Here is a 27,156-nt window from a genome sequence, read left to right as displayed (position 1 = left end):
AGGCTGGTGGGTTCACACAGGATTCTGAGTTGGCTCAAATGACCCAGATTCATCTTAGGACTCAGGCATGTATAAGCTGTATGACTGGCTTGTCACTTAGCTTCTCTGAGCACCAGCTTTCTTACATACTCGCACCTGAAGTTATGTGATGAGGCTTCGGGAGATCATGTAAGTCCCCCCTGCACTCGTCCCTGCTTCCAGGTGCTGTCCACCTCACCTGAACTACCTCTTAGACGTTATATCGGCTAGGGTGCAGGGACTGTGAGTGAGATGATGGTCTGTTAACCTCTAGGCCAGAAGTTCAAATCCACGAGACACCCTGCAGGAGAAAAATGAGGCTGTCCGGGCTTCAAGGAGTCAGAATCAGCTGTTGTGAAGGGTTTTCCAGTTCAGAATAGCTGTACTGCTGCTTAGGATTGGGGCAGTCTCCATCTCCCCCATAGCTGCCCCCTTCTTTCTCACTGCACATCACCAAGGAGACCCACAAACCTAACATGGGTGATACTTGGCACTAGTCTGCTTACAGTGATTCTCAACCTGTGGGTCTTGACCCCTTTGGGGGTCGAACGACCCTTTCACAAGGGTTGCCCGATTCGTAACAGCAGCAAAATTACAGTGACGAAGTAGCAATGAAACTAATTTTATGGTTGGGGGGGTCACCACACCATGAGGAACTGTATGAAAGGGTCGAGGCATTAGGAAGGTTGAGAACCACTGGCTTAGAAGGATTTGAGACAGGAGCCACAAACTGCTGGTGGCACAGTGGCTTATGAGTCAGGGTGCTAATCTCAAGGTCAGTAGTTCAAAACCCACCATGCTCTCCTCTGGAGAAAAGGAGGGCTTCTACTCCCCTAAAGATTTACCGTCTCAGAAACCCACAGGGCAGTTCCATTTTGTCCTATAGGGTGGCTGTGCGGTCGGAATCGACTCTTCGGCAGTGAGTAATCCAGGTGCAAAGGCATGAGACCCAAAACAGGTGGGACTGGAAGCTACCTTGGCTTGGGGTGCTCACTCCCCTCAGCCACCAAGCCTCTTGTCACAATGGCGTGCACTTGGCTTCAAGGGATCCTACAAGGGGCATGCCAGTCCCAGGAGTCAGGGCACCCAGGGAAATCTAAAGCCTGACTTCGTCAGAGATTTATGTCGTTTATATTTTCTCCCGGTTGAGATGCAGTGAGCAGCCTGGCCGAGCGGCTCGGGCACAGCCTAGCTTCTGCAGGTTTCTGGGGAAATGACGTGCCACAGTGAGCAGAGGTGAAACTCAACATGCAGAAGGAAAGGTTTTGCTAACCGCTCACCCACACTTCCCTCCTTTGGATGAATGAGTGAGTGAATGGCTGAGAATATTGACTACACATGCAGGTTTTCCGATTGGCGCTAAATAAGACACACAAACACCTCGGCCAAGAGATAGGCTTTGGACGTACACTGGCCTGGGATCGAATCCTAGGCTTGCCACTTTTTAACAGCCAATTTGCTTATCCATGTGTTCCTTCAAAATTCCGAGCATATTCACTGCCTTCTGTTGGTGTGGAGGAGCTGGCAGGAAGGGGGTGATTGGGGCATGGTCCTTGCCCTTGGTGGACAGAGAGGTTACAACCAGCCCTCTCAATGCAGGATAATCGTGAGAGGGAAGAGCTAAGGAGCCTGGGTGGGGTGGTCAGGTCAGGCTTTGCAGAGAGGGCTAGTGGCCTCTGCTTGGAGGTGAGCAGGAATTAGCCAGGTGAAGAAGGCAAGGACAAGCATTTCAGGTGGCAGGAACAGCACGTAAAGGGGCATGGAAGGGGCTGGGAATGCCCGGAGATGAGGCTGGAGAGCTGTGTGGAGCCATAAGCAATCGAATATCTTCAGGCCTCAGTTTTCTCACCCACACAATGGAATTAAACAGGCGGATTCCTGGCCTATGAAATTCAATGAGGTTGTGATGTGTGAAGCGCCCTCATGGCACTGTGGGTCAGATGCTGGGCTGTAATCGCAAGATCAGAGGTCTTGGTCTACCATCTCCTTTGCATTCAAGACAATCAAACAAACAGGATACCCAGTGACCCCTGACAAGTGGCCCAGGAGAAAGAGTAGGTATCTGCTTTTGCAGCCTCCCCTGGGTCATTCGTGTGCCCCCTCTCCCCCTGGGGTGGTATTGCCCACTTTGTAAAGCATTGGTTGAAACCAATGCTCTTGGGGGAGAAAGACGAGGCTGCCTGTCCCGATGAAGATTTACGGTCTTGTAAAGCTTACATCGGGCCTCTGTGAGTCAGGATCAGCCCTGCGGCAGTGAGCTTGCAGTTGTTCTATTTGGGGTGGGGTGGGGTGTTGGTGTTAATGGTGTTCCAACACCCGGGGTGTAAACCAAACCAAACTCACTGCCATCGAGGCATTTCTGACGCTAGGGCAGGGCAGAACTTCTCCGTGGGTTTCCAAGACTACAGTTCATCATGGGACTATAAAGCCTCCTCTTCATTGAATGGTGGTTTCGAAATGCTGGCCTTGCAGTTAGCAGCCCAACGGGGAATCACTGTACCACCAACACCTGTGATATATAACATTAATTTCCCTCCCAGATCTAGCCACCGGGGCCCGAGAGCCACACTTTAATTCCAAATGGGACTAAGATGGAGAAACTACGCCCGGGCCTGGCCACCCACCTGTGCCTGCGTCCATCGCCTTTCACTGTTCTGACACCAGTCAGCATTGACCTCCTCCTCTGGATGGAGCCCCGGATGTGGTCCTACTGCCCGGATGGTGTCTTAGAGCATCAGGGAGGCACATAGTTGAGTCTTTCTAATGGCCCCACATTAGCTCTAAGGCACCAAGTGCCGAGGCTTTCTCTGGGTCGGGTTTCCACCTTCCAGCAGCCAGACTTCTGCCTGTCCCCTTGCCTGTCATGGGATGCCTGGCCTTGCTTTTCTGAGAGGTGGCTACCTGCCCACAAGCCAGCCTGGGAGAGCTGGGTGGGCCTTCTCTGTCAGCAAACTTTAGAGCCAGTTGAGTATCCAGTGCCCAAAGCCACATGGCAGGTTGCGCTGAGGAGCCATCGGGGCAGAGATAGGGACCTTTCTGACATCTACACCCGACCGTGTCACCGCTCGGTGTAAAAGCACGCAGTGGCTTCTTATTGAAGCTGGGTAAGCTCTCACAAACCTGAATCGCGCCCCGTCAGACCTTCCCCAAGCCTTCTGGTGATTTCTGGGTGTGCAGAATGACATCAACCTCCTTGCTTGACCTGTGAGTTTCTGTGTGAGAGTTTCTGTGTGACCTGGCTCTTTTCTGCTTCCCATCCTCATGCCCAGCTTCTCCGTACCAGGGAAGCGGGTGGGGAAAGCCACGCCAGCCTCCCTCCCCCTGCTCAACCCCATTCTAGTTGTCCCCGCTCCCTGGCTGATTCCCCACACCCACCATGCTCCTGCCAGAGGGGCTGTTCCTTGCTGGAATGCCCTCCCCTTAATATCTACAGAGCTGACCCCAGGCCTGGTCACTCCCTGTCAGAACTGCCAGCGATTATATATGTGTATATATATATATCACGTGTGGCTGTTTAAGTTAATAAAACAGAACTCAAGTCTTCAGTCACACCAGCTGTAGTTCAAGTGCTTGGTAGTCACACTGGTTATATAGATATTTATCATATTGTATATGTATATGGCATGATATATTTGTGAAGTTGTTTAGTAGTCAATTCCCTCATCAGGACTTAAGACCAAAAACCAAACTCACTGCCACTGAGTTGATTCAGACTCTTGGCGAGACCTATAGGGCAGGGTAGAACTGCCCCGGTGGGTTTCTGAGACTGCAATGCTGTATGGGAGTGGAAAGCCTCATCTTTCTCTTGCAGACAGGATGGTGGTTTTGGAGAGCTGGCCTTGAAGGTAGCAGCCCAACTTGTACCCCATTACACCACAGGGGCTCTTCAGGCAGCAGACTAGGTGCTAGGAAATCAGGGATGCGTTCCAACATGATCACAGTGTTTTTAAAAAAAATCATTTTATTGGGGGCTCGTACAACTCTTATCATCATCCATCCATCCATTGTGTCAAGCACACTTGTACATTTGTTGCCACCATCATTCTCAAGACATTTTCTCACTACCTGAGCCCTTGGATTCAGCTCCTCATTCCCCCCTCTCCCTTCCTCATGAACCCTTGATAATTAATAAATTATTATTATTTTTCCATGTCCTGCACTGTCTGATGTCTCCCTTTATCCCCTTGTCTGTTGTACATCCCCCTGGGAGGGGGTTATAGGTAGGTCATTGTGATCGGTTCCCCCTTTACCCTCACCCCCAACCTTCCCCTTCCCCTCCTAGTATTGCTACTCTCAATATTGGCCCAGAGGAGTTTATCTGTCCTGTATTCCCCGTGTTTCCATCTCTTATCTGTACCCACGTACATGCTCTGGTCTAACTGGATTTGTAAAGTAGAATTAAGGTCACGATAGTGGGGGTGGGGAAGCATTAAAGAACCAGAGGAAAGGCGTATGTCTCATCAGTACTATACTGCACCCTGACTGTTCTGTCTTCTCCCCGTGACCCTTCTGTAAGGGCATGTCCAATTGCCTACAGATTGGCTTTAGGCCTCCCCGCTGCACTCCCCACCCAATTCACAGTGACATGATTTTTTGTTCTGGGTCTTTGATGCCTGATACCTGATCCCGTCGAGACACCTCATGATCACACAGGCTGGTGTGCTTCTTCCATGTGGGCTTTGTTGCTTCTCAGCTAGATGGCTGCTTGTTTGTCTTCAAGCCTTTAAGACCCCAGACACTATATCTTTTGATAGCCTGGCACCATCTGCTTTCTTCACCACATTTGCTTATGCACCCATCTGTCTTTAGTGATTGTGTCGGGAAGGTGAGCATCTCAGAATGCCGCATTATTAGAACAGAGTGTTCTTGTGTTGAGGGAGTACTTGAGTAGATCACAGTGTTTTTAAAGCTTACTGTCCTCATGAGGAGGAGTCCTGGTGGTGTAGTGGTTACAAGCTGAGCTGTTAACCACAAAGCCAGTAGTTCAAAACCACCAGCCATTCTGAGGGTGAAAGACGAGACTTTCTACTCCCATACAGAATTATTGTCTCAGAAACTCACAGGGACAGTTGTACCCTGTCCTTGTAGGGTCCTTATGAGTCAGAATTGACTTGATGGCCGCAAGTTGGTTTTCGAGATTTTAGTAAGGTGCATGGTATGTAGAAGCTGCTCAATAAAGTGTATTGAGATACTGTTGAGGGGGTGAAGGAGGGAGGGCAGGAGGAGAAGAGAAGAGGGAAGGTAGGAGGAGAAGGAAGCACTTTTTTGCTTTGGAAGGATCTTTGTGTGGCTCTTTTGTGGGGGTCACGTTAGAGGGAGCAAGAGTGGAGGTGTGGGGGAACAGTTGCATGGTAATCCTGTGATTCCAAAGAGAATTGATGGGAACTTGCACCCCCACACCCCCATGGTAGCCACGTGTGGCTGTGTAAGTTAATAAAGCAGAACTCAGGTCCTCCGTCACACCAACTGTAGTTCAAGTGCTGGCAGTCACATCTGGGAAGCTCCCGTGTGGGGCAGTGCAGATGTGGAGCATGTCTGTTGTCCCTGCGGGTTCTACGGGATAGCTGGCCGGGCCTGCAGTGCTGGAGTGGGACTGGAGAGATGGGAAGGCATGTGGGAGCTGGTTCCAAGGTCACATGGATATGAGACTTGGAAACGGGAGTGTCTCGGATAACACCCAGGCTGGGGGCTGGTGCCAAAATAGAATTCCTGGGTTAAAAGACCAAGCCTTTTAATGGCTCTTAACTCAGGTATTGCCCTGGGCCATTTGTGTCCACTAATGACGGAAGTGTCAGCAGCAAGTGTCAGCAGCGTCTCGCCTTCCTGCCATGCCTTCCCGTCCCATGCAAAGCCTTCAGCTGTGCCCGTGTCTCCCTGCAAATCTGCCCTCACTCAGTGCCTGCCACGTGGCCTGTGAGATCTCTGTGATCAGGGAATTATATGTATATTAATGCAGATTTCAATCAAAAGAGTTATGTTTGCCATCGTGATGCGGTCTGATGCTGTTTAAATGCCTTTGGTAATATCTTCAATCAGACTGCAAATAGAAACAGGAAAGTTCGTAATAAAAAATGAATTAGGGCGATTAACGAAAGGTGAACCTTCTCCCTCCTCAGGCAACAGGCCGAGCTGACGGAGCTTTGCCGGCCTCCTCCTGTCCAAATACAGGGCTGGATTATTGCCGCCTCCGGGCCTGGCCCTTGGGTCCGCTTGGCACATAGGACCAGGTTATTGCACTGGGTTTCGCAAAGGTCATGGCCATCCCCTCGGAGGGGCTCACACCCTGGGGTGGCCCTGGGTGGGCCTGCAGAGAGGGGCTGCTGCTCTTCTTCCCATCTCGGATGGAGCAGGCCTGGGGCTTCTTCCTTGGAAGCAGAGGCAATTTTGAACTTGCCTCGCCCTTCCTTGTGCTCAGAGCCCTGGAGGGAGGTCCCATCTGCCCCTCCTCCTGGCACTTTCCCCAGGGGTGCTTTTGGGGAACTCGCTGTCCCTGTCCAGCGGCAGTGGGAGGTCCCTTCCAAAAGGAGGTGGCGGCCATGGCTTTATTCCATGATTGCATACGCTCACCTCGTTCTGCGGTGGCAGAGTTCCAGAGACCGAGTAAGGTGTGTGGCCCTGGAGGACGCGCGGCCCTGTAGAAACACAGCTCTTGGTCAGGTGGCTAGTGTCCGCCCTGGCTGGCTGACTGCCACCATAGGTGGGTAGGGTTGGAGCTATATGATTGCCACAAAAGATGGGAAAGTTGGGTGAATCCCTGCAGCAGTTGGCTGACGCCCCCAAAGCTGGCTAGCCACAACCTACCATAAGCCAGCGCTTCTTACGCTCTCCTGTGAATACGGCCCACAGCATCTCGCCCCAGTGCTAATTCCACGCTGGTGACCTGGGCGCAGCCAGAGAGGCTACGGTTCTATCAACTGCTAAGGAGCCCTCGTGGTGCAGTGTTTAAGTGCTCGGTTGCCTGCGAGTGGGAGATTTCGGACCCACCAAGCTGTGGCAGACTGCTTCTGTAAAGATCTGCAGCTGTGGGAACCCTGTGGGCCAGCTCTGTCCTGGTGGGCAGGGTCTCTGGGCGTCAGAATTGGCTTGATGGCAGGTTTAACTGGTCAGGGGATGCTGAGTTGCTGGACAGTGGACCAACCTGAGGGTTGAAGCTTTGGTGCTAGACTGAGGTTCCTGGAAGATGAGGCTGAGGCGGGGCTTGGGGGTCACAGGAAGTGTTGAGAGAGGGCTCTAAGGAGGAAGTAGGGGCTGCAAGAACAGGCAGGGGGTGGAGCTGAGCAAGGGGGTGGTCTCAGCTGGACAGTGAGCTTAAAGGAGCAGGAGCAGGGGAGGGGCCTCTGGAGCCTGGGTTACATCACTTTGAGGAGAGTTGGTCCCAACTTGAGGCTTTTTGCATGCTTCCTCCCAAATCCATCAATCATTGGTCTCAGGGCAGTGGGAAGGGGTGGGAGACTCCTAAGCTTGTCTTCTTCCTCCAAGGACAGGTCTCCAGGGCAGGGGCAACTGTAGGGGTGAGAGCGCTAGCCACAGCAGGGGAGTCTCGGGGACCCACACCTCCTTGCTCTGCCCTCTCAGAGTGGTGGAGACACAGCCCCCTGGCTGAGAATGGATTTGCAAATGTGATTTGGACTGGGCGGCAGGACTCGGGTGCTGCCTGGGGTCAGCCACTCTCCTCTCTGGCACTCTTTGTACCGGGGGCTCTCAGTTTGCTCAGGCCTGGTCCTTGGGCTGCAGTGGAGGCTGGGGTGGGCATCTGCACAGGAGGAGACAGTGCTTCTAGCAGAGCCAAGGCAGTGGGTCCGGAGAGGGAGAGAGGAGAAGTGAAAAGGGAGAGGAGGAAAGAGAATCATCTCGCATCCCAGAGCCCTCTAGTATCCAAGAAGAGGCTCCTGGCAGGGGAGACCTTTAGTCAGGCCCTCTAGGAAGATAGCAGGGATGCGTGTGTGTACACGCATGCGTGTGCATACACGTGTGTGCACACAAGCTGGAGTGGGAGGAGGGCACACCCAGGATTTATTTACCATCTGCTAAATGTGGGTATTTCATTTGTGTAACTTTATTTAATTTTTGCAGCAACCTGGAGGTAGGAGCTACCCTCCCTGGGCAGAGCAGGAGCTGAGGGGGCAGGGGCCTGGGCCAGGCTCTCCCTGGGATTGGATCCCAGTCTGTCTGCCAGCATCACTGCTCCTCTTGCGACAGGTCCATGCCGTGGAGGGGGCATGGAGGCAGGCCCTGTCTGGGTGAAGTGCCCGCGAGGGCAGTGAAGAGCATTGAGTGCCAGGACTGAGTTGGGTTCCGACAGCCAGAAGCCAAAGAGGGCTTTGGGGGAAGTGTGATGTATGCAGGGGGCTAAGCAGCCTGGCACCCCTCTGTTCTGGGGACCTCTTACTTGCCCCCATGCTAGGCCATCGGCCCCAGTCTGTCTGCCCGCCTGGTGTCACACTTCATCCACAGCAGGAGGTGGAAATGGGAGTCCATCCTGGGCCCTTCATATGACCATGACCACTGGGTCCTTGATTTTGCCAGTGGTCTGTGTGGGACAGAGGCAGGGCGAAGATCACACAGCTGCCACGGGGTCACACCTGGTAACCGATGGCCCTCCTTTCTCCCTCCCACCCTCCTGTGTGGTCAGCCCCGTGCTGGGTGCAGAATGGAGAAGAACCGCAGGCCATTAGCCCCCGTGCAGACGGGCGTGGGCTTGGGGGTGGGCGAAGCCTTTGGGTGTGAGTCCCAGCCGCCTTCCGTTTCCCACCTTCCACAGCCCCAGTTGTGCCTGCCAGGCAGAGTGAGAGTTGGCAACGCCTAGCCCTTCCTCCTGCCTCCGCTGTGCAAACCTCTCCCTCGTAGGGTGTTATGTAAGCTTCAGTCACAGTTTGGCACCCGGTGCCTGATGCTGGGCTCAAACACAGCAGCTGTTAGCACCACGCTGTTCTGGTGTTTGGCTAACCGACGGGGCTGGGAGGGAGGAGGCGGTAGGGGGTGCTGTTGGTTGAATACCTACTATGTGCCAGCCGTTGGGCTAGGTGTCTTGAGTTCGCTCTATTTACCCCTCACAATGGCCATTGTTGTCACCTTGTCACAGAAGTGACAGTAAGTGTTCGAAGGGCTGGGGGAACTCACCCAAGGGCTCTCACACAGTCTTTTAGGGACTGTGGCCTTGCTCCGGGCCGGCTCTCAAGCCAGGGCCTTTATTTGGTGCCATCTGTCCTCAGCTTCCTTTAGGCGGTCCTCGTGCCCTCCTTTGGATTCGAAGGGGACTTGGCATGCTGCTGTCCTGGTGAGTTTGCCCCTGAGTCAGTCTGACTGCCGGTGGCCCCTCCTGTTGTGAGTCAAACCGCATCCCGGGGGCTCCCAAGGCTGGGACTTTTCGGAATCAGGTCGCCAGACCTGTCTTGTGAGGCGCTCGTGGGAGGATTCAAACCATCAGTGCCCACCTGTTTGCGCCACCAGGGACTTGGCACTGGATGCGCTCTTACCACCGCCTAGCTGGGCAGACTAAAAAACAAAGGTGCCCACCCTGTCCAGGCTGGTGTGGAGACTTAGGGGCCAACCGGGCTCCAGCAGAGGGGGCTGTCTCCCCCCACCCCCAAGCTGCCTGCTCCTCCAGGAGACTCCTGTTGTTTTCAGCGTGGTTTTTGCAGACAGGACCCATGTTCCGTTAGCCCCTGTTTTGGCTATCTACGGCGGCATAACGGCCACCCCCAAATCCGTGGCCCTTTTATTAAGTTCACTGTTCTGTGGCATGGTGGAGGGCTCTTTGGACTGGGGTGGAGCGTTGGTCTTACCAGAGCTTTCTCCTGCACCCGTGCTCAGCTGACTGGTTGCCTGGCTGCCGAATGACCTAGGATGGCCTTGTTCACAGTCTGACGGTCGGCAGGCTGCTGGCTGGCTGGCTGTTGACTCAGTTCACTCCGTAGCCTCTCCTCTAGCAGGCTAGCTCGGGCTTGGTTCCCTGGTGCTCTCGGGGCCCCCAGCGCCTCAAGAAAGCAGCCTTGCCATCCCAGTGACCGCATGTAAGTGTCCTGGCCCAGTCCAGATTCAAGACCCTGACAAACCAGACTCTCTCACTCTCCGAGAGAGGAGCGGCAGCCTCGTGACCGAGTGGGTGTGTTGGTCATTGGATACTGTGTCCTCCTCCAAAAGATAGGCTCAAGTCCTAATCCCTGTGGCCTGTGAACCTGACCTTGTTTGGAAACAGCCCGTGAAAGTGTTATCAGTTAACACGGGATCATGTCAGAGTGAAAAATGACAACCCCCCCTAAACTCACTGCCACCGAATCAATGCCAGCTCATAGCGACCTGACCCTGTCAGACAGGCTAGGACTGCCCTGTAGGTTTCCAAGACTGTAACTCTCGACAGGAGTAGAAAGCCCTGTCTTGCGGGAGCGGCAGGTGATTTCGAACTGCTGATCTTGCAGATCGCAGCCCAGTCTGAGTGGCATCTAAAGGGAACAACAAGGACAGAGAGGCATGGGGAGGAGGCCTTGTGAAGGCGGGTCCATGAGTCGAGGACGCCCCAGGGGTCACTAGAAACAGAAAGCGGCAGGTGGAGAAGGCTCGTCCCTGGGGTGGAGAGAGAGCGTGGCCTTGAGTTCTGAGCTGTGAGGCCATAAAACGTCTCTGGCCATGAAGGCCACACATTTGTGGTGTTTTGTTACCACCGTAGAGCACCTGTGTAGTGTACCCACAGGCACGCGAGGTCACATTTCAGCCTATCACAGCTGCCCCTCGCTCTGACGGTCACTGTGCACTGAGCCCCTGCCCCGTGCCAGGTACCGTGCAAACGGGAGAGACCCAGCCCTTGCACTGATGCTGCTTCCGGTGTCCCTGATAAACGGCCACACCATGGGAGCCTGCTGAGTGTGGGAAAAGGGCGGTGTGGCACTGTGAGGCCGGCAGGCTGGGAGAGCCAGGCGGGGTTTCCCCGAGTCTTGAGCAGAGACCTGTGGGCAACTAAGAAAGACGGGGTAGAGAGGCCAGGGAGGCCAGCACATGCAAAGGCCACTTCCTTCTAGAAAATTAGATATGACCACATTTTCCACACTATTGCACCAGCCTGGGTGGTGGATGCAAACAGACAGGAGATGCCTGGTGCTCAGGGGAAAGTAATACATCAGGAGGTTGGGCAGTTCGGAGCGACCCTGTACAGAAGAGCACAAAACACCGCCCAGCCCTGCCCCATCTCACGACTGTTCCCATGCTTGAGCCTCTACTTAACCAAGCACAAGGCGCTTCTGCAGGGATTGGTGTGCCCAAAGTATGGGAGACCAAGTCTCATCACCCGGGCTTCTCAGGAGCAGGCTGGCTGTACTTCTTCCAAGACAGACTTGTTAGTCCTCTTGGAGCTCCATGGTACCTTCAGCGTTCTTTGCTGACACCGCATTTCACACGCCTTGATTCTTCTTCGATCTTTCCTCTTCGATGTCCAACTGTCTTTTTTGTTCCTGTGTTTGAAATGAGCTTGTTTGTCACTAAAGACATTTTACTTCTCTTCCTTTTATTTTAGCCACTCAGACCAATACGTAGGGTTGAGCGCCCAGCACAGGAATGTTTTTATTAGTGTTTTTTTTTGTTTTAAAAGAAGCATCAAGGTTCCAACTTTTGTATGTATATGAGGCAAATGAAAATAGCCTTGGCTTGAGTCAGGCACCCCTTGGTTCTCAAAGTAACCCCCTGCTTTCAGCACTCCAGAGAGGTTGTCACGGTCTGGGTTGACCAGAGAAACAAATTCATAGACAGTCATATGTGTATAAGAAAGAGCTTTATATAAAAGAGCAATTGTATACTGAGAAAACATCCCAGCCCATTCCTAATAAAGTCCATAAGTCCGATATTAGCCCATATGTCCGATACCAGTCTATAAATTCCTCTTCAGACTCAGGCAACACATGCAATGATGCCAAATGCAGGAAGATCACAGGCCAGTGGGTGGAAAGTCTTGTGGATGCAGTGGCGGTGGAAGCATCTCAGCACTGGCGTGGGTCTCCACGTGGCTCCTCCAGCTCCAGGGCTCTGGTTCCATCAGCGTAGCTTCTTGTGTCTTGTCAGCAGGAAGAAGAAGAAGAAGAGAGAGTGTGGGTCTGGCCTCCATTGAACTATATATCTCTATAGTGCCTCCAAATGAGGTAATCAAGCTGTGACCTGATTGGCAGGCTAAACTCCACCCCTTCCCTCTTAATAGTCTCAAGTTGACACCAGATTATGTAACTACCACAATAGTTCCATGTCATGTGTCTTGTCAGCAGGAAGATGAAGCAGAGAGAGTGTGTGTCCTGCCACCAGGGAAGAAGATAGAAGTTTCCAGAATCCTCAGGAGAAGGCCATGCCCACACAGAGGCCTCATTGGCTATATGACCTGATTGACAGGCTAGACTCCACCCCTTCACAAGTTGACAGATTATATAACTGCCACAGAGGTCTTGTGCAGCAGATTTCCTCAATGCAAGTGTATCTTTTGGTCTCTTGACTGCTGCTTCCAGGAGCATTGATGGTGGATCCAAGCAAGACAAAATCCTGGACAACTTAAGTTTTTTTCTCCGTTTATTATGATGGTTCAGTTGTGAGGATTTTGGTCTTTAACTGAGTTGTGATCCATATCGAAGGCTGCAACCCTTGATCTTGGTCAGCAAGTGCTTCAAGTCCTCCTCACTGTCAGCAGGCAAGGCTGTATCATTTGTGTGTCACAGGTTGTTAATAAGCCTTCTTCCAATCCTGAGGCTGAATTCTTCTCCATATAATCCAGCTGCTCAGGGTATTAGCTCAGCATATAGTTTGAATAAGTATGATGAGAAGATACAACCCTAATGGACACTTTTCCTGATTTTAAACCATGCAATGTTCCCTAATCTGTTCACTTGCCTGTGTCTTGATTCATGGACAGGTTCTGCATGAGCACAGTGTAGCATTCTGGAATTCCCATTCTTCTCAAGGTTATCCGTAGTTTGCTGTGATCCACACAAGCGAACGTAGTCAATAAAACACAAGTAAACATCTTTCTGATATTATCTACTTTCAGCCAAGGTCCATTTGACATCGACAATGAGATCCCTTGTTCCACATCCTCTTCTGAATCTGGCCTGAACCTCGGGCCATTTGAACCCTGTGAATGTTGCTGCAACTGTTGTTGGATGATCTTCAGCAAACGTTTACTTGCATGTGATATTAATGATAATGCTCTATATGATTTGGGCATTCCTGTTGGGTCACCTTTCTATGGAATGGATGCAAACAGGGATCTCTTTCAGTCAGTTGGTCAAGTAGCTGTCTTCCAAATTCCCCGACACAGACTAGTGTTTCCAGTGCTTCATCAGATTGTTGAAACAGTTCCCTCGGTGTTCCATTAATTCCTGCAGCCTTATTTTTGGCTAATGCTTTCAGTGCAGCTTGAACTTCTCCCTTCAGCATCGTTGGTCCTTGCTCATGTGGTACCTCCTGAAATGGTGAGTGTCGCCGACTTCTTTTGGGTACAGCGACTGTGCATTCCTTCCATCACCTTTCATGCTTTCTGCATCATTCAATATTTTGCCCATAGAATCTTTTACTATTGCAATTCAAGGCTTGATCCCCCCCCCCTTGAGTTTTCCGTTTAAGACACGCTGAATGTGTTCTTCCCTTTGGCTGTCTAACTCTAGATCTTTGCACATTTCATGATAATACTTTGCCTTCATGAGCTGCCCATTGAAATGCTCCGTTCAGCTCTTGGACTTCATCATTTCTTCCACTTGCCTTAGTTACTCTCTGATGTAGAAAGAAAAAGAACCACGTAGATGGGGAGGTGAATGGGATCCTGTCACTGATTTGATCTGAGGGGTTCTGCTTTGTATGTGTTATATCTCACAAACAAAAGGAAAAATTATATATATATATATAACAGCAAAAATATAAAAAACTATATAGGTAAATAATTTTTTAAGTTAAAATTTTTAAAAGAGAGAGAGAGAAAAGGGTCACGGCCTTAAAACACACCCCTCCAGACCTAAGCATTGATCTGAGAGGCTACAAAAGGAGGGGAAGTAAAAGTGAAAATGACTTGCATCCTTGTATGACACATAAGTCGGTTTCTAACAAAGTAAAACAACACAGGTACAATGTGTGCGTTGTTGCATAAAATGGCATCTAGGCACGCCTCTATGTATTTTCAAATGCATTTCACCGTGAGTAATCAAACTCAGGCTGAGGATTTTGATTTTCTCGACATTGAGTTGTGATCTACACTGAGTGCTACACTCCTCCATCAGCAAGTGTTTCAAGTTCTTCTCCCTTTCAGCAAGTAAGTTTCTGTCATCTGCATATCGCAAGTTGTTGATAAGCCTTTCTCCAATCCTGATGCCCCATCCTTCCTCATATAAGCCAGCTTCTCTGATGATCTGCTCATGACTGCGTGTAGATGGAGCATAAAAGAGCACGGGGCTCACTATATACATTCTTTGCCAGTTAAGTGACCTGCTGTTTGGTTTGAAGACCTCAGGGGACATTTGTGGTTTATCCATAGGGTTTCCAGTGCCTGATTTTTTGGAAGTAGATCCCCAGGCCTTTCTTTAGAGACACCTTTGGTGGATTCGAACCTCTAACCTTTCATTTAGCAGCAGAGAGTGCTCACTGTGCCACAAAGAGATTCCAGATTTAGTTCTGTTGGCTGGTCATCTCTGAGCCATGAGCTGACACCCTGCCCCTCTGGAGAAGGGACTCACAGCGGGAATGCCTGGGGGTCTTCCTCACAAGCCAAACCGAAGCACCTAAATCATGGATGTGGAAACACCCTGGGATGAGACCTCAACATTGGGTTTTCCCCGGGGACCTGCCACTTGCTCCAGTTGCTGCCTTTGCTTTGTCCCCAGAGCCTTGAGCAGGGGCGTGTTTGTTCTAAAAGGCCTGGGGTAATAGGAGCCAGGTCTGGTGGATGAGGATCTTAAACTAGCCAGCCCAGAGGTAGGAGAGAGGGACAAGTCAGACCAAATTGAGTTTGAATCTCTGATTCTCACTGATATCATCATGAAACTCTGGGTAAGACACTGCCCTGCCCCAAGCCTCAGTTTCCCCTTTGGCACACGGGGCTGTGTGCTCTCCCATGTGAGGTGAGTTAACCAGCATGTGTGTGCGGCCGAGGACAATCTAGGACCCATGACTGCTTTTTGCCTGGCCCTGGATGTCACTGAAGCTGCCTTCCCCAGAACAAATAGAAACCATGGCAACCTAGATGCATCACGTGGGCCAACAGCCCGTCCCACTGATGGGCAGGAGAAGAGCCTGTCAGAGAGGCAGGCCCCACTGCCGACTTTTTCTCTGGCTCTGCTGACTGGTAGGTGACCCATGGGGACCCCACACTCAGCTGTGCCCACCTGCCTGACGTTGGACTGAGAAGTTCTAGAAAAATCAATCATGCCTTTGAGTTTCTGAATCACCAGACAGTCATTATTTCTCTTTTTAGCCTTGTCCCAGAAAGAATGGGTTGGTGTAACACCCCCCTGCCCTCTCCTATCCTCTCTCCCTGATCAGAGTTGCCAGGCTGCTGCCGGGGCTGCCAGGCTGACACTGAAGCATGAGGCAGCCTGCACTGCAGGAGGAGCTCTGAGCCCGTTGCTCTTTGTGTCCCCCCCCCCCAGACGTGGGTGCAATGGTGGCATTAATACCCCACTTTCTGGATAGACTCAGCCCCGACTCAGGGGCCATAGCTAGTAAGTGACAGCTAGGATTTCAACTTGAGTCTTTGCTTGAAAGCTCATTTCCACACGATGGGCGGCTGCAGGGCCAGTGTGGTAGGAAAGGGTGTGTTGGCTGGCTCCTGGTGTATTGTACTGGCCTGTGCTGTCTGTTCCAACAGAGAGGGGTCTAGCATGCCGATGGCACAGAGAGAAAGCCTTGGAGACCAGAAGGTTTTCCAACATGTTTCTCTCAGGCAGCCCCCTGGCTCGCACCCCAGCAGGAGTGCTTTTCCATAAGCAGGTCCTTGCCCATATTGGAAGTTGGGATGGGACTGGCTGGGGCCTTTGGCTTCACCTTCAGGTCTGCAGCATCCTGACCGGACATTCAAAGCCCAAGCTTGGGCAGGCCCCTCAGCTCATGGAACCTCAGGGTCCCTGTCTGTCACACGGGGGAATTACTGATTCAGTTGGCCATGCAACATAGCGAGAATGAAGCATGAATGGCTGTGTCTAGAACCTTAGTTCAAATCCCACTTCTGACACCTATTGTGCATTCTTGGGTAGTAAATATGTCTCTTCTCTGTGCCTCAGTTTGCCCCTGTGTAAAATGGGAATGAGAATTGCACTCACCTCTTAGGATTGCTTTGAGGATGAATGATACATGGGGCCTGGGGGACAGTGCCTGGAACAGAGGGTGTACTGGTACATTTTTGGTGTCCTCAGTTTTACTTCATGGGTGTTGGGAAGTTGGTGTGGACGTAGTCTGATCGGCAGGTAGCAAGTGCTCAGAAACCATTTGTCTTTGGTTGAGGAGGAACAAGACGGGGCAGGTCAGGGGAAGAGTCCCAGGTTAGACAGACTGTGAGATGGCCGTGTGACCCCAGAGCATCCACCTTACCTTTGCAAGTCCCCTTTCTTGTGGCTGTTTGTTGATTTTTGGCCATTCGTTCACAAGAACACTTACAAAGATATGAAAGTGTATATACTATATATAACAAAATTAGACTCGAGGTAAAATAGAGGGAAAAAATCTGGAGGGAATGTGAAAGTAGATCTCTTGGCTCTGGGTTCTACAGAGTGACTGCAGTTGGCCTTCAAAGCTGACTCTGGGTTTCCTGGCAGACAGGTGAGACGGGAGATGAGCTTCCCTCCATGGTTTCATCAGGGCAAAAAGGCCAGGCACTTCTTCATGGAAGCACAGCCTCTTTGGCACATTGGGCACTTGAAGTTTGGGATGTACTCTCATCAGTCTCAGGAAGCTAACAGATCTGTGTCCCCAGATCTGTTAAGGAAGGGGGTGGAGATGAAACTCCATTATCCTCATCTCTCTGGATGATGGTGGGGATTAAATTTGTAAAACCCAAACTTCACTGCCATCCAGTCAATGCCAACTCTTAGCAATCCTATAGGACAAGGCAGAACTGCCTCTGGGTTTCCAAGGCTACAACCCTTGCTGGGAGTAGAAAGCCTCAGCTTTCTCCTTTGGCGCAACTGGTGGTCTTGAACCACGGCCCAGTTTGTAACCCACCATGCCACTAGCGTTTCTGATCGTAGAGATTAGGTGGGTTTAAAGTACCGGGTGAGTGCCTGGTGCATAGTGGGTGCTCAGAGGTTGTAATTAGCAGGTCCAAGCTATGGGAGAAGAAGCCGTGAACGATTTTTAGATGTTTCCGTCTCATTGCATTGGGACTGCAGGTGGTGAATGAGCAGGAAGTAAGATTGCAGTTTTAGCGCCTGTCAAAGCCTGGCCAGGGAGTGTGTGTGTGTGTGTGTGTGTGTGTGTGTGTGTGTGTGTGATAGAGGACAGATCTCCAGGTCACTAGGGTACTTGCTGCACATAGCTAAGGACGCAGCACAAAGACGTGCATTGAGTTCATGCAGCAGGGCTGGATTTGGTGGAGGATGGGTGAAGGCTCCTTGGGAGAGGGTGTCCTTGTAGTCAGACGTGAACTCACACCCTCACCCTGCTGCTTAGCTGCTGAGTGGCCTTAAAAGCTTGCTTCACCTCTCTGAGCCTGTAAAGAGAAGCAACTAAGCTCATCTTTTGAGACAGTTTGAGTATGCAAGGGGAGACAGAAAGGCACCAGTGCCTAGCACATATAAGGTGCCTGCTAAGGTTGCTCTTTGGGCTGTTAACCACAAGGTTAGCAGTTCGAAGCCACCAGCACTCTGTGGGACACAGAGGAGGCTTTCTACTCCTGTAAAGAGTTACAGTCTTGGGAACTCGCAGGGGCAGTTCTGTCCTATAGGGTGGCTGTGAGACCAAGCCCCAGCAGAGTGCCCGTGTGATTCTGTGTGAAGCACTGTAGCGATTCAGCTAGTACTATAACCAAGTGACCACAGGGCTTCAGGGCCAGACTGTCTGCTCAGGTTTCCTTCTGGGTGGGGCTTAGGGCCAGGGAGTAAGTTCGAGCCATTTCTCCTTTGGTATAATGAGGTCCGGATAATTCAGACCAGGCTGAATGGGGCTTGGGGAACTGCAGGTGGCTCTGGGATAGTGTGCAGAAGGGTGGAGCCCGGGGTTTAAGAGGTGACCCTGGACTCCATCCCAACAAGTCCCTGGAGCCTTGTCGTAGCAAGCCCTGGCGGTGTACAAGGTGAGGCGCTTCGCTTTAACCAGAAGGTTGGTAGCTGGACCGCAGCCAGCAGCTGAGGGAGAAGCTGTGGTCTGCTCCCAAAAGACTAAACCAAAAATCCTCTGCCATTGAGTTGATTCAGGCTCATATTGACCCTGCTTCATATTTCCGAGACCATAAACCTTTATGGCAGCGGTTCTCAACCTGTGGATCGTGACCCCTTCAGGGGTCGAATGACCCTTTCACAGGGGTCACCTGATTCATCACAGTAGCAAACTGACAGTGATGAAGTAGCAGCAAAAATAAATTTACGGTTGGGGGTCACCACCACATGAGGAACTGTATTCAAGGGTTGCGGCATGAGGAAGGTTGAGAACCGCTGCTTTGTGGGAGCCAATGCCCTCATTTTCCTCCTTTCAAGTGGCTGGTGGGTTTGAACTGCCGACTTTGTGGTTAGCAGCCCGACACCTAAAGCCGAGAAAACCCGACGAGGCAATTCTACTCCGTCACATGAGGTCATTCCCTCACGGCTATGGAGTCGCTGCTGACTCATCGCGGCCCTCTAGGACACGGCTGAACTGTCCCTCTGCGTGTCCAGTTCTACCCCATTGCGGGAGTCCGCAGTCTTGTCTTTCTCCCCTGGGGTGCCTGGGAATTGGACTTGACTCAGTGGCACCACCACCACCACCACCACCACCACCACCACCACAGGCATAGGGTTGCTGAGAAAAGAAAGTTCTGGGAATCCAGGTGAGAGGAGGGCGCTGCGCCCAGATGTGGAGGTGCAGAGAGAGGAAGGAAGGCTGTGGAGATGAGGGGCCAGGGGCCAGGCAGCTCCCCGGTGCTGGTGTGTGGTGAGGAGGTGCCTGGGGCCAAGCCCCCAGCGTGTCCCCATGGGCCCTGGGATCCAGACATAGACCGGGCATCGTGCAGGCACACCACAGCTTCCATCGCTTCCCTTGGGCGAGATTGGTTTAATAGAAGCGCGCCGCTTCTAAGCACTTACAGGTGCTGACAGGAGCATCACAATATTGTGAAATGCAGCCGTGAAGCCGGCTTCGTTACCAGCTAACCTGGTGAGGAAGCAGCGCTGTAGTTAGCACCGCTGGTTGGGGATGACAGAGCTAAAACTGAACTTGGCAATTACCGAGGGCGCGCGCATGCGCGCTCGGCGCTGGGAAAGGAAGGTTCCGTGGTAATCACAGGGTTTCAAAGTAGTCCGTTACTATTGCGGGTGCTCGCCAGCACAGCGCCAGGGTGATGGGGGCGGGGGGGGGGGGAGAGCGGGGGACGTGGGATTTGACTTTGCTGGATTACCTTGTGTTCACCTGCACTGGATTTTTTTTTGTGGTTGTTTGGTTTTGTTTTTTTAAGTTTCAGGACGGTGGTTTGAGAACGGGGTGTGATACCAAGAAGCGGGGTGGCGGTGTGCACGAATGGGGGTTGCTCCAGACGCCTCCACTTCTTCTTTGTTAGATCCAGTGCAGGCTCCCTTGGTGAAGCTTTTTTTGCGTCCTCTGGGCCTGGGGGTTGCTGGGCAGACTGACTGAGGTGCCGCAGTAACAATGCCCAGCCTTCCTGTGACCCTGGCCCCAGAGGAAGGAATGGAGTCAGTTCCTGGAAGGCCTTTGGAGCCCCCACCCCCACCCCCCGTTTTGCAGACCAGCCCGTGAGGGGCTGAGGCAGGACGTGCCTGGCAGGGCGGCACAAGGCAGAAGGAAGGACACACGTGTAGAGATTTGACTCCGTGTTGTCAGGGCCGTGTGCGCAGACACAACCCATGTCCCTTCATCACCGTGCCCCTCAGGGCCCTCCCCTGAAAAAGGGGACTTGGCCGTCGGGGCTGAGCGTCCACTGAACAACCCGGCCCAGGGGACCTCAGCAGGCGAGATAGTGGGGGTACAGTGGCAGAATGCTCACCTTCCATGCAGGCGACCCTGGGTCAGCTCCCAGCGACCACCCGAACAAGGATGACTTGTCACTATGGTGCTGCACAGGTGTCAGCGCCACTTCCAGCCTAAGAGGGGCTAGGAAGAGAGGCCTGGCAACCTGCTCCCGAGAATCTGCAAAGGGAAAACCCCAGGGTCCACAGAGTTCCGACCCGAAAGCCATCGTGGGGCTGGCACAGCACCAGGCTGCATTTCATCCTGTGACACCAGGTCACCAGGAGCCAGGGCCAACTAGATGGCATCGAACAAGAGGACCTCAGCAAGGCGGCTCTTAGTCTAACCGTGATGTTTACTGTCCGCCGACTTCGGGCCAGGCCTTTCCTATAGGTGGTCCGCATGATAACCCCACAAGGGAGGGTGAGGTTCAGAGAGCATAGGCTCCATCCTGAGTCTCTTGGGGAGTCCACTCGGGTTCTCTGGCCCCAAAGCCCCCTTGCAGCTGGCCTAGCCTCTGAGGAACTGACAAGCAAGTCAGGCGGGCGCTCCTCTGCCATGAGCCTGTGGAACTGCCCCCACAGCTGAGCCGAGGGGCGCACTGAAATAGAACTGCCTCCCGGACAGGCCGCACTCCTCCACAGGAAGCTGAGTCACCGTCTGTTGTGAGCCATGCCCATCGGGCTGCCGCACGCAGTGATGCCAAATAGAACCCCCCGAACCCAGAGCTGCTTTGAGGGTTCAGCGTGCCCTCCCTCGCTCCACTCTGGGAGGGGCTGAGCAGAGCGGGTAGACCTGGAACCCCTCCCCTCCCGTATCGAACACCGGGCAAAGTCCCACCCACCGGGCTCACCTGGCTGGGCCTCCTTTGTCCAGTCTGGCAGATGGGCGCCTCTGCACAGGCTTCACCTGCCCCAAGGGGCTGATGCGCTCAGGGTGAAGGGACTCATGGTGGATAAGCTGCTGCGTCACCCGTGCACTGGTACAGGCGCTGGCCCAGCATGCCTCTTGCCACCACAGAATCTTCTGTTCCCGGGACCAGCTACCACAGACTCCTGTCCCTTGCACTGGGGGAAGAAGGTGCCCCTCCTGTCCGCCACCTCTGCCCGCTAAAATGCCTTCTCCAGTCTCTTTATACCCCAACCTTGGCCTCCTGCAGTCCCAGCCTTGCGGCTCCTTTTCCCACGAAGCCCTCACCTGTCCGACCAGCTCAGGGTTCTTGATCACAAACACCGCCTCCCTCCCAAATCCCCAGCTCTGTGGGTGAGCTGGGATGACTTTCGGCGGGGACAGTGTCCACGCCCTCCGTTGCTCCAGTGCTGGACATATAATCCACATGCCGTACGAGCCCGTGGCCTAAATACATTAAAAAAGGAGTCACCCAGTCACCACCACAATCAATTTCCGATCATTTTCTGCGTTTTTGTATTCACTTTGTATCCATCGTTACAAACTCCCCATTTCTGCCCCAGCCTCCCTTGTCATCACCCTCGGGATAGTCATGGTTGCTGAGATTTACCTCTCCTGGATTTCATATCAAGGAGAAAAAACCCTCCCAAAGCAACAACCCTAAAATAAAACACGGAAAAACCTCAATCCAAAGGAAAGCAGGAAATCCTAAAACGAGAACAAGTTGTAAATAGGTCACGAAGGAGAACCAAGCGCAAGATGTTGAATCCGAAGCCCTGGCCGCCGAGGCAGTTCCATGTTGGGCACTAACCACAAGGTCAGTAGTTTGAGACTACCAGCTGTTCCAAGGGAGACAGACAGGGCTTTCTCCTCTCGTAAAGAGGCGCGGCCTCGGCTCGGTGGCAGTGAGCCTGGTGTCGTCTGTCCGTAGTCATCTCCTTTGATCACGGAAGGAGTTTTGCCTCCGTGCTTGCTTTGGACTCTCGTGTCTTTCTTTGCTGGGTCTTTGCTTTCGAAGGGCACATTTGACATCCAGCAAGCAGGAGGGGCCCCTTGCTCATCACAGTAAAGTCGATCAGTGTATCAGCGCAGCCTCACCGTGACAATCACGGCTGCATAGTTCTCCACCCTACGGAGAGCTGTGATTTATTTAATCAGCCCTGCTCTGTCATCGTTATCATTGTCTCATTACTCATAAAGATCCTTGTCCAGATGAACGTGGGCCCTGTCTCATTATTACCTCCCCAGGGTCAGTTCCTGACTGATGGTTTGACCCTCAGCTCTTGGGCTTTACTTCCCACTCGTGTTGTAGAAAGTTTTTACTAAGGGTTGCTCTCAGAGCAACGTCCTCTCTCAACTCCGCGACGGATTGGTTGCCTTCGATTTGTTGCTTTGTAAGCACTCTTTACATAGCAAAGCATCGTAGCCTACTCTCCATGTTCGCTTTGGTTTTCAAAGCCATCTGCCCTATCTTTTCTATGATTTCAGCTTTGGTATCCTGTTCAGACACCTTCCGATAATACAAACACTCAGATAGATTTTTCTTAGTTCCTTATCTCTCTGTGGTTCCTGCCCCATCGTCAGTGTGACATTTTCATTCGTCTTGGTATCCTAATATAAAGCCGGTCTCGCCTTATCCTTCAGAGGAGCAGCACCATGCACTTAGGACAGCCCTCCCAGTTCTTGGCCTTGGGTCTAGGACTACGTGTATGTTTTTCTCTGCTGAGCTCCTCCTGTGCCTGTTGAACCCAGAGATGAACAAGTCAGATGGCCCTTGCCACCAAGGGGGATGAACAGTAAGCATCGAAACACAAACCAGCCAAGCAAACCAGAAGCCATCAGGTGGAAGAGCGTGCTTTGAAGAAAGTAACCCACGTGTGGGCGAGCCCAGAGGCATCTTCTCTGGGGAGGGAGGAGACCTTTAAGTAGAAACCCACAGGATAAGCCAGCTGGTTGTATGAAGGACGGGGAAAGACATTCCTAGGGGCGGCAACAGCATGAAGAAGGCTCACAGGCACCAAAGGAAGGTGTCTTCCTTTTCTGGAGCCTTTTCTAGTATCCCCTCCCACCCACCACCCACCCCTGCCTCAGGGTGCATAGCTGCCCCTTCTCACTTTTTGCTTGTTGCTTATGACCCAGGATGGGGTGATTTCCCAGGCTCCTGTCACCCAGTCCTGGGTGATTTCCCAACTCTGTGGCACTTCATCAGCAGCCTTTGGTGCTTCTGAAATGTCAAAAAAAATTAAAATAAAATAAATAAGCACCAGGTGCAGTCTGCGGCCTGCCGCAGGGGTTGCCCTCTGTTGCTTACACGTCTCAGTGACCCTTGAGCACCAGAGTGGAGCGCCTTTCACCGCACATTTGACAACAGATCTTTCTGAAACACAGCGCCAGGTCTTTCTCCCAAGGCGCTTTTGGATTTCGAACCGCCCAGCAGCCAAGCTCTTTAACCCCCTGTGTCTCCCAGCACATCCTACTGAATAAGCACTTCGTTCCTGTGAGCTAAACAAATGAATACATACATAGCGGACGGAGGTCTCTCCGGAGCCTCGTAGGAGCCACCGAGCCCTTTATGCAGCAATTCCGTTTCATCTCCACAGCTCTCCTCTGCTCGGGTGTGATGCCCGCCTCTGACAGCAGAGGCGACAGGCTCAGGGAAGCTAACTCCCAGGTCTGCTTGATCCCGGCTCGCCCCTGGTTCCAAAACTCGAGGTCTCCATGGAGCCCCAATTTAATGAGCAGCCCTGGCGACGTGATGGTCAAAGCACCGAGAGAATGGCAGTTCGAACCCACCACCTGCTCCCTGGGAGAAGGCCTCGCTAACTCGATGGGGGCAGCTCTGCTCCGTCCTCTGGGGTCCCTGTGAGTCAGAATCCACTCAGCGGCGGGGGGTGTGTGTGTGGTGTGTGTGAACCAAGGAGACTGCGGGGGACCTGCGCGCTTCTGGCCAGTACCGGCGCCCATCCCTGTCCAGCCCTGGCCCTTAGCTGACTGGCTTTGGCGTCTTGGGAACCAGGGAAGGGAAGGCTGTTCCTTTCCCTTTAAATGACAAATGTACTACAGGCTCATAGAAAAGAAGAGGAAAGGGCACAAGACAAGAAATAAAAGCAGGAGGGGAAGATCCTTCCTCTCCCACTCCCCAGGAGAACCACTGTTAGCAGTTAGATCTGTTTTTACCTCGAATAGCCAAACCCATCCCCACATCCTATGCCCAGTGGTCCTGTGGCAGTTACTGTTTGAATGGAGCCAGATCCTTGACGTTTTCTATCCAGCCAGTTCTCCGTCGGCACCTATGGGCCTTCCTCCTGCCATCCTCTTCTGTCCGCCCATGGCTGGTGATTTCTTCACCCAGGCTCCAGGCGTGAGCACCAGCCAGCTCCACACTGTCTCTGGCCAAGCTTCCTCCCTGGGCCAGCCCAGGGGGCCCCAGGGCCTGTGCCAGACCGCCACCCAGTTGGCTAGTCGCTGGAGGAAAGGCCCTGCCTGTCTCAGGTTGCCAGGCTGCCTTCCGAAGGCCCTGCCATCTTGTACGCGGGGCTGCCTGGGTACGTGGGGAAGACTCTTAAGCCGAAAGTGATGTGGAGCGGGGCTGCCTCCCCTCCCGCTGCCCGAGACCTGGCATGGAGATCACCACCAGGAGCACAGACCACGCAGGCCCGTATTGGGCTAGGAGATGGATTTTTGATAAAAGAAGCTAAATAACAGGTTTTTCTATTTCACCTTATAGGAACAGGATGGGGGGCGGGGGTGCCAGGCCTCCAGCCAATAGAGGACCAAGAGTTGTCAGGAGGGCTTATAAAGCTTGCTATTTCTGGCATTTTTCTCTTTCTCTGCTGATTATGCAGCAGAACTGCACAGAGGCTGCTGCGGGCGCATTCTCTCATTGCCTGGGCTTCTGTGGAATGAGACTCGGGCGCCTTCTGCTTGCAAGACGCTGGCGCATTGCAGGTGTGGGCTGGCAGAAGGTAAGCAGTGAGGTCCGCCTGGGTGGAGGGGGCCTGGTGGGGGCAGGGAGAGGACCTGGGCCGGTGCCCGGCACGAGCTGGGCAGAAGATGCTTTGTAGGGTCCAGGAGGCCTATTCTTGGCAGCCTCCTTTTGTAGGGGGATTCCGGAGGTGGGCAGGCTTGGCCTGGGGAGAGCAGGGTCAGGCTCTGGTCTGGGTGCTCAGGTGGCACTAGCTGCTCCGTCATTCATTCAGCATGCCCCTCAGAGGGCCTGGCACATGCTGGCTGCTGGGGTCTGGCTGATTCAGACTAGGAATGGCCAGAGCTGTGATGGCAGGAGGTCAGATGACCCAAAAAGCAAGGGAAGCTCAGCCTTACGTGTGTCTACTTGCTGATCTGTCGTGGACAGTAGTTTCACATCAGAGAGGCTGCTTCTAGGTACAGCTGGCACCTGCCCCTCTCCCAGCCCCACCGTGAACCAAAGCCTCTTTCCACATGGATCATCCCATGTGAAATGGTTCCCTACAGATTAGTAAGTAAGCACAAATCAGCCTGCGCTTACCTGGCTTATTGAGTCCATCTTCCCTGCCAACAGAGATGTGAGGTGAGGGGGGACAGATACCTTCCAAGGCAGGTGGGGTGGGCAGTAGCTGGAGATGCCCCCAGGTGTGTATGAGCTGCCTCTTCTGTCGGATTTTGGGGCATCCATAAGAATCCCCCGTGGGTGAGTGCCGCTTTTTCCTTCCATCGGGCAAGGGTGTGAGAAAGCAGCCAGGTGGGCTGCCCAGCCTCCACCTTTTGATGGCAGGAAGGACACCAGGCACCGGGCAGGACACAGACTCCTGTGAAAGGACAAACCCTAGGGACTGCGGAGACTGGGAGCCAGAGCAGAGCATGGAGGACATTCCCCAGCTGGTCCCTGGGAGGTGGCTTTGTTGCACCTGGGGGCCAGGAGACCCCACTTCTCTTGGCACCTCTGTACTTAAGCAGCCCTCACTGGGAATCGGCAGCTCTGCACAGGTCTGCCCAACACTGAGCACCCTCTCAGGTCTGCGCTCCTGAGTATGCGCTCCACGAGGGACCTGTGGACAGCAGCTTCTGGAACTTCCACAGTGGCCTCCACTCTCTCCATTCTGTCCTGGAAGCTCCCAGGAGGCCACAGACTGTCAGAGAGGGCTTGGAAGCCAGCCTGCCATGGAGGGAGTAGCTATTCCATGTGTGATGTGTCCCAGGGACTCATGTGGGCACTGCATTCCAATCTCACAGCCACCACAAGCTTCCTCGGTGGCCTAGGGCAGGCTCCTGGCACCTTTTAGGTCTCGCCTTCTCATCTGGAAAATGGGATGGTGGTCTCTATTTGATGACATGTCCAGGTGTTGACATGCTTGTGTGTGTGTGTGTGCGCGCACGCGCATAGTGCCTGACTCCGTGCGTGCGAATGGCAAGCTCCTAGCTGGAATGTGAGCGTGGAGAGATGGCTCAGCGCATTCGCCCCTCCCAGCACAGGGGCCGCCTGGCTCTGGGGCTTCCCACTTGTGTTTCAGAGCCCAGGCTGCTGTTCATGGCCCTCTCTCCAGTCCTGAGCGCCTGGCTGCGAAGAGTTCATTGGCTACAGTTGTTTGCTGGCTGAATGACAGGAGTCCTGATGGAGCAATGGCTACCAACAGAAACGTTGGCGGTTCCCCACCCATCAGTTCCACAGGAGAAAGCCACGGTGGTGGTTCTCCTCCCATAAAGATTGCACCCCAAACACCCTATAGAACAGTTCCAGTCTGTTCCATGGGGTCACTCTGAGTTGGAATGGACTTGACAACCCGAACAGCACCTGGCTATGCTGAAGCAGCGCTGACCCGTCCATCTCGGACACTTCCTGCACACAGGGGGCCAGTGTCCCCTTGAGGGAGCTGCAGGAGAATAGACTTAAAAGGGGTGTTGAGGCTGCCAAGCCTTAGGCTGAGGAGAAAACTTTGGGAGGGAGGGCGTGTCCTTGGGAGTAGGGTGTGGCCATAGGAGGATGTGACCTGGGAGGGTGTGGCCTTGGGATAGGGGTGTGGCTGGAGCATTGTTCAGTCTACACCCCATGCCCTGGAGTCTTTTTGGAGTCCAGGGTGAGACCTGGCTTGGAGTTGTGGCTCTGTTCCTTGCTTGCAGTGTGACCAGAGGCAGGTCACCTCACCTCTATGA

At 53.1% G+C, this 27,156-nt stretch overlaps 1 protein-coding gene across 2 annotated transcripts in view; it reads left to right on the top strand.

Annotated features, from left to right (window-relative positions):
* Positions 1 to 27,156, top strand: part of TOX2 (TOX high mobility group box family member 2) — a 154,223-nt gene that overhangs the window by 16,342 nt on the left and 110,725 nt on the right. Inside the window, exon 1 of one of the 2 annotated variants that reach the window (XM_075527808.1) lies at positions 24,867 to 24,992. The exons of the other annotated variant lie outside the window; for it this stretch is intronic. Within the exon in view, the coding sequence (XP_075383923.1) occupies positions 24,867 to 24,992 (126 nt within the window). Of the gene's footprint in view, positions 1 to 24,866; positions 24,993 to 27,156 lie in introns of those variants that run through there. 2 annotated transcript variants of the gene reach the window in all.

Source organism: Tenrec ecaudatus, chromosome 12, assembly GCF_050624435.1.
Source record: "Tenrec ecaudatus isolate mTenEca1 chromosome 12, mTenEca1.hap1, whole genome shotgun sequence".
NCBI lineage: Eukaryota > Metazoa > Chordata > Mammalia > Afrosoricida > Tenrecidae > Tenrec > Tenrec ecaudatus.
This window is presented reverse-complemented; position numbering and strand designations above follow the sequence as displayed.